We start from the raw sequence: 8,040 nt of genomic DNA on the forward strand, positions 1-8,040 counted from the left end.
TGTGTTTAAAGACTGACATGGGGTTCTTCCTCAATTGCTCACACCTTACTCTTTGAAGGGGATTCTCTCAGTTAAACCCAGTGCACATCATTTCAGCTAGTGTCAGTAGCCCTGTCGCTGCAGGGATCCCCTGTCTCTGCCTTCCCAGAGATAGATGGAGTGTGGGAGAACATGTGACCAGTCATGTGTTATGTGGTGTTTCCAGAAGTTATGTGAAATGTTTTAGATATTCATCATAATCAGGAGGAATGACTGTCATCAGCCTTATTTGATAGATGAAGAGCCTGGGGCATTGGGAGGTTCAGCAACTTGAGAAGAGTGCACAGGAACTGACCACTGAGCTCACTCCCCACATCGAAACATTTCTTTATATTCAAAAGTATTATTTTTTATTTTATGTATATGGATCTTTGCCTATATGCATGCTTGTTTACTGTGTGTGTGTCTGGCCTGTGGAGGTGAGAGCAAATCTCCTAGAACTGGGGTTAGACAGAGCTTTGAGCTGTCTGGTACCACGGAACAGCATCACTGCTTCATCTTTAAGCCATCTCCTCAACCTGTATCTTCCCTTTCTACCTCTTTTGCTGGCATGTGTCAGGTGACACATAGAATAATGGATTCTCTTACAGCCTCTACCATGTGGATGATTCCAGGGCAGAACCAAAGTTGGGTTTCTGAGTTCATCCTGATCGGCTTCTCCAGAGACCCCACAACCAACAGCATCCTCTTCTTTGTCTTCCTTCTCATCTACCTGAGCTCAGTCCTGGGCAACGGGCTCATCATCATGCTGGTCTGCCTGGACACACAGCTGCACACGCCCATGTACTTCTTCCTCTGTACCCTCTCCCTGTTGGATATGAGCTATGTCACCACCACCGTGCCCCAGATGTTGGTGCATCTTCTTGCTCACTCTCAGACCATCTCCTTCGCTGGCTGCTGGCTGCAGATGTATGTGTTTGGGGCCCTGGGTATAGCTGAGAGCATCCTCTTTATTGTCATGGCTTATGACCGGTATGTAGCCATTTGCTATCCACTGCGGTATACTGTCATCCTCAACTGGGGCCTGTGCATACGGTTAACATCAGGGACTTGGATGTTTGGTTTCTTTTCCTCTTTGCTGCATACTTTCTTCACCATGAGTCTGCCCTATTGTGGGCCCAACAGAGTCAACCACTACTTCTGTGAAGGTCCTTCAGTGCGGAGCCTGGCTTGTATGGACACCCACCTCATTGAGATGGTGGACCTGGTCTTGAGTGTTTGTGTGCTTCTTATTCCAATGTCCCTCATTGTGGCCTCCTACATTCATATTGCTAAGGCAATTCTAAAGATCAAGTCCACCCAGGGCCGCTGCAAGGCTTTCTCTACCTGTGCCTCCCACCTGACTGTGGTCACTTTCTTCTATGCTCCAGCCACTTACATCTACATGAGGCCCAACTCGAGCCTCTCTCCTGAGCGAGACAAGCAGATCTCACTCTTTTACAATGTCTTCACAGCCTTGCTCAACCCTGTGGTCTACAGTCTGAGAAACAAAGACATCAAGAGGGCATTTCTCAAGGTGATCGGACATGGTAGGCTGGATCAGTGAGTCAGGATCCTGGGAAGCTGGAGTTAGAGTATTGACTATTTAAGAAAGCAGTGGTGCCTGTATTGTATGTAACTCAGCTGTCCATTTGAACCAGCAGTACTTGGTAGGTAGACAAACTACGGTGAAACCAATATGTCTGTCTTTTTGGACAGGCTACACTAAGGCACCAAAAACCTCAAAAATCTCTGTGGATTATTAACTACAAACTTTAATTTGTTACACATGGTTTTGTTAGCTGTATGTTGAGAGTTACCGTCTATTCTACCATATCCATTCTGAACAATTAGCTATTCTGTAGAATACAGATATCTATAGTAGAAGAAATGAACAGTGCACAAAACTTATGATGCCTAAAGCTTCTCAAAAGTGACGTATTGTTTACATATATCTCATTGATCAAAGCAAGTTATATGGTCAGCCACAGTGTCAAACTCTTCATTGTTATTTTCTTCCTACAAAGAAGTCATGGAGATCATGTGGAATGGTTTGAGACATATAGTTTCTCTACTAACGACAGCAAAGAAAGGGGATAATGTAACCTATCATTGGACCACAGAAATCAATATCATACATGAAAGCAATGAGAAAAATCTACTGTGTTTCATGTAACTGACATGGTACTGTAAACCAGTGAGTATCAAGCAATATAAAAAATGTAGTGTGTGTTGTGTATGTGTGTGTGTGTTTATATTATATGTTGCCAGTAATAAAATTAAGACAATAGTATACCTAACCCGTTAAGCTTAGAGACATGACTTTGTGCATGAAATCAATGTGGTTTATGGGTAAATATGGTGAACTATACAATGTGTTGTCAAAGACAACCTTTGACATTAATGGACCTGGGTTCTCATCACTACCTTGGTCGCTTGCTTAGCATGTGAAAATGACTTTGGTCGATTTACTTCTTTCTGGATCTCACCCAATTACTCAATAAAATTAACACCTTCACTTTATTTCCAAAGCTTGTTTAGACTCTGGAATTCTGTCTGTGTCCTCTCCTTTCCCACATGGGAATGCAGCGGGAAGGTAACTATCCAGGAACTGGGAGGGAGAAGAAAATGCTCAGCATATCCTGCTCACATTGCTACCTGACCTCAGAGGTGATGGATAACCTTGCCTTCTAATATCACTGGGTTGAGAGACACCTGGAAATTTTTGTTAGCACATTTCTCACAGTGCCTGTGAGGTGTTTGCATACATGTCAGGCATTCAGGGAAGATCTTCTCTGTGTACGAGTGGGACTGTCCCACAGGCTGGGATCCCAGATCAAAGGAGAAAGTCCAGCAGCAGGCAAGCTTGATTTTCCTTGAGAGGGTGTGCCTTTTGCCATTGCCATGCCCTGGAGACTCCAGCTGCTTCAGTCTTCAAAGTGGACTCACACTGCCTTCTCTGTAACCTAGCTCCCTGTATATCCCTGAGCTGGCAGATTCATAAAGTAAACCCAAGATTAATGCTATTTCCACCAGTAACAGGCTATAAGCTGGAAACAGACATCAAATCAGATGTCTAGAAAACAGGGTGCAGTCTCTGAAGAGAACAAATGCAGTTATTCCATAGAGAAAAATGGAGGGCAGAGGCACGGTTATAAAGCACAAACAAGTAAGGTCTTGATGTTAAGGAACTCATGCTTAGCTGATGCTTGAGGATGAGAAGGATATGGCTGTGGAAAGAGCAGAAGAAAGGAAAAGTATCAATTTAGGAAATTACTTCCCCCGTTCAAAGGGCTGAGAGCTGCTGGGAGTAGTGACTCACATCCCAGTACTTTGGAAGAAATGAGCTGATTGCTAAGATGTTGAGGCCAACTTAGTCTACATACAAAGTTCAAGGTGAGCCAGGGCTACACAGTGAATTGTCGCCCCCACGTCCTCCCCACACACACTGGATAAATTATAGTGTGGGGCAGACCCTGGGTCCATGAGGATACTGAGACATTGATTGGAGGAGTGGTGTACTCTGAGGGATGACAACCTCCAGTATAACCATGGCCTTAGGAAGGGGTGACTGGGAAAGGGTGGGGTCAAATGCTGGTACTCCCAAGGGACTCAGGTTGCAATTGTGAATAAAGACTCTTCCCCTTAAAGAGCTGCAATGCCTGTGGAATATTTAGGAAAGACTCTGGGTTGAGAATCCTAGCAGGAGTGATCTTTCTTGATTATGCTGCTGGAGTTTGGATGACACAGAGAGAACCTGGGAAGAGTAGAGTTGGAGTGGAGCAGAAAAGAGCAGAGGGATTTGATAAGGTGGTCTTGGGAAATACCTAGGTGGGAAGTTCCTGACTACCACTTAGAAGGCCTTCAATTTGCAGCCTCAGTTGTTGTCATGGGGATTAGCAGGCTTTCACATCCAGCCTCCTGCCAGACACCCTCAACCCGTCCAGTGCATCTTGCTACCAGGTGGACCCATGCACAAAGCTCCCTGCCTGTCACACATACACGCTGTTCTTTTGCAAACCCTACCCGCAGTGAAGGCCTCTGATTCCAGAGGAGTGGTTCATGCACTCACTGCTGGCTGACACACCCATTCCCCGTGTGTAAGTTTGCCTGTCAGATTCAGAGTGGTCTAGCCTGGTTAATCCCCAAATTTCTGTGTCAACTAGAGACTCAGGCTCACACCTGTGGGGGGATTTTTAGTTAATTGGATCATGTGAGGTAGGAAGATCTTACTCAAAGCAGAAGACCTACCTGAAATCTGAGGCAAACCTCCTCCGGGCAGCCTGTAGAAAGGACAAGAAAGAAAACTTTTGTTCTTTGTCTCCTTGCCCTCGCTCTTGCTGTACTGGAGGTAGAGCATACATCTTTGGGATTCTGACACACACTGAAGGCCAGCTGAGACACCCAGGCTTGTGGACTGAAACAACTGGATGCTTGGACTGTCCACTGGGAGACAGCCATTCTTGGACAAACTGGACCACAGCATATACTGCCTTCTGAAGTACCTACCCTAGCCCTCCAGCTTCCTGCCACTCTATAGTCATTTTAACTGTGTCAAGAGGCCATTCCATCATTCTGTCAGACCAGCTGCTTCAGGGAGGTGGGTAACCTGGTAAGACTGGTGAATTCCGTGAGTATAGGCCTACGGTTGCACCTCTCTGGCTGTTAAGTGAGCTCCTTCTTGGGAAGCCATGCTGTGTGGAATGCCCTGATGGCAGACAAAACCTTCTGTAAGTCCATAGATGGTGCTTTTCACAGAAGCATTTATGTGTTGGAAAGGCAAATCCTTTACCAATGTAATCAACTGGCCAGCGGGTATTAACTGGATTCTGTAGCTCTGTCTCTGGCTAACTGTACTAGCTAATTGAAGCTTGTCAACTCAAAATATGATATTTGTGCTTAAAAGCTTACCCAGAGAAAGGCTTGGTGCTACACTGGGATTCTGAATACCCAGTATAGTTATTGGCTGGCTAAATAAGACTTTCTGTTGCCTTAACCCCCATGTCCCAGGTCTTCTCTGGTGGATACCCTACAATGTCTGGGCTCAGTGTTGATCTCTGCTGTTGATAAATCTGGCATTCAGCAGGAGCTGAAGCTAGGTCAGCTTTAATGAACAATATGGAAGTTCATATTGCTGTCTTTGAGCTTCTACTTCCTGGTCCTTGGGTTCCATTTATTATCCATACATGCATATATGTATATATGAATATGTATATTTCTATATCTATCTATATCTACATCTATATCTATATATATTTTTTCAGATAGAGCCTCATGTAGGCTGGCCTTGAGTTTTCCTTGCATCACTGATGCCTAGATATTAGTACCTACCTAACCCCCTCCTTCCTCTCTCTCTCTCTCTCTCTCTCTCTCTCTCTCTCTCTCTCTCTCAGACTAGGTAGTTTCTTCCTCTTGATTGGCACAATTTCTCAAACAATTTAAAATATCATCTTTATGTTCCTGAAGGGAGATTGGTTGGAGCTTATTAAACTAGTTTGCACAGAGGTTAGGGGCTCATAGCTAAAGCCCTACAGTTACTATGCAAATGAAATTGGATTCAAACTCCGCTGTGTACTCATCATCTCTTCCCATCACCACCCAAAGTGTTCAACACCAGGGCATCCCTCACCCCACTCATTCACTCTCAGTCTGACCTTCGTCTTGGCCTAAACTCTTCTCCTCAAAGCTTGTATTTGAAGTCCCTTTTGCTAAAAGTATGGTTCATTCCAAATATCTTCACTTCGTTTTGCTGAAGGAGAAGCCTAAACTCTAACCTCGATGGCTGTGCTGACTAAATTCACTGATTTCGGAGACCACACAGCTGGGCATTACATCGTTAGCTTCCCACTAACTTTGGAGTAGGTGATGTCTCTGTCATATGAGTTAGGGATACTGGATTGCACAATCAGCCTCTCTGGTTTTCCTACCACTTTTCCTGTCTTTGAGATTTGGTGCCAGGCTTTATCAACCAGTCTTACTATGTGGTCCCTGCCATCTCTCTCCCATTGATCCAGCATCTCTCTTCAAATCCACTTCCTTACTGCTTCTAAAACACATCTCCTGTCGCCATCTTCAGTGACATCCAATTGGACAGAATCAGTATCATCTTTATCGAAGTCTTCATTGCTTTTTTTTTAATACTGTTGACTAATAGATATTCGATAATTCTGATTGAGCACAGAAATCAGAGAATGTCTCACTGAGGCATGTTTTGGAAGAACCTGCCATGCCTATACGTTGATGTTTCAAGATCTTGAAAGCCACAGCTGACGGGGCAGAAAAAGTCTGGGGTGCTAATATAGATTATGGAATGGAAAAGATTAACAAGTGCTGGGAACACCTTTGCCTCCTGCCTCCTGCTGGTGGGAAGAGTGGGTAAAGTGTCCTGAAACCCTCTGTAAATCCAGCCTGTCTCCCTGAGTGTGACTCAGGACTGTATACAGCAAACCTGCCTGTGCCTTCCTTAAGGTCCAAGGGATCCTACAGAGCCATAAGCTGGGCGTTTGTACTGCTAAAAACCATCCATCTGTCTTCCTACCCCAGCCTTCCTGGGATTACAGGCCTACCCAACCATGCCTGCTGCCTCGGCAAGTGCTAAAATTAAATATTGTAAGAACACAACTGCTACTCAGTTCAAATTTGTGCAAAGGTTTATTAAAAGCTGCATCAGTGGGCTATTAATGGCAAAACCTTTGAGCAGTTCTAGCTGATTGTCATTAGTGTGTCTTCAGGCAACAGCTTGAAGGACTGCCATGTTTTCTTCAGGGCTTCATAGACTGAGTTGATGAGTTTCTAACTAAATCCACAGCAACCTGAAGTACAAACAAATGCTAAACTTGCCCTTGAGTCTTCCTTTCTCATGGGCAGAATGGCTGCTCTCCCTGGGCTGAGATAGCCTTGGATGTTGCTTGACAACTGGGACGTTAGGAACAGAATAGAACAGTGATGTTTCTGTAGAGATCCCATATGCCAAGCATCTTTCAGAGTCCTTTACCTATTTTAACTTCTCACAACAATCCCGCAAGGTGGTTTGCTATAATTATTACTATTGGTGCAATTTTACAGACAAGGCATCAAACTGCAAAGTACGAGCTTATAATCATGATGATGTCATTGAGATGGTATGCCATCTGGGAACCGAGAAACACCACAGCAGGGCATTTGCTGAGGGATCATATATCCTGGAGAGTCATATATCCTGAGGCCCTAGACAGTGATGCATTGACAATGACCATATATATTAAACCTAATGTGATGTTTAATATTGTCAACTTCATGAGATCTAGAATCATGCAGGAAACAGCATCTGACCATGCCTGAGAGGGCTTATCTAGATTGGGAGAGGAAGACACACCTTAACTGTAGATAGCACTATTCTGTAGACCAAGGTCCACAAAAAAAAACCAGGCTGGGTCTGAGCTTTCATTTTCTTCTTGCTTCCTGATGGTGCCTACAAAGTGAGCAGCTGCCTCAGGCTCCTACCACCCTCATTTGCTTCCCCACAATGACAGGTCATATCCTAGAACTAAAAGTCAATATAAACCTGCCTTCCTTTGGTTATTTCTGTCAGGGGATTTTGCCACCATGAAAGGAGAAATGAGGTCACTTTTCCCTTTCTCTGCAAACTGTTCTTGCTCCCGATGGCAATGAAATAAAGTTATTGATTCCGAGTCCTCTGGGTTATCTCATCTTAGCATCTTGAGTAGATTTAGTATGCCCAGTAATCACTCAACAGCACAAGTTAATGATACTTCATTTGTGTCTGAGCCTCTGCTGGCCCAGGATACAGAAATGAGTCAAACACTTGACGCTCTGTCTCCACATGAATTCCCTTGATGCTTGAGAATAGCCCACCTTCTAGAATATCAGCATGTCATAGTAGGAATCCGCCTTTGCACATTGTCTCCTTTAACCCTCAGTGAATGGTTTTTGCCCATCCTCTGTGTAAGGAGGAGCAATAAGGGGGGAGGGCCACAGGCTGTCCTTTCAGGTGCTGTTGTGGCCTTCTGTGTTTGAAGAGCC

General features: G+C 44.6%; 1 protein-coding gene across 1 annotated transcript; it reads left to right on the forward strand.

Moving 5' to 3' along the window:
* Positions 1–589: 589 nt before the first annotated feature.
* Positions 590–1,585, forward strand: LOC116887236 (olfactory receptor 2A12-like). Its single transcript, XM_032888801.1, has one exon. The coding sequence runs from the start codon at positions 590–592 to the stop codon at positions 1,583–1,585; it is 996 nt and encodes a 331-aa protein (XP_032744692.1).
* The last annotated feature ends 6,455 nt before the right edge of the window (positions 1,586–8,040 follow it).

This window comes from Rattus rattus, chromosome 1 (genome assembly GCF_011064425.1).
Source record: "Rattus rattus isolate New Zealand chromosome 1, Rrattus_CSIRO_v1, whole genome shotgun sequence".
Lineage (NCBI taxonomy): Eukaryota > Metazoa > Chordata > Mammalia > Rodentia > Muridae > Rattus > Rattus rattus.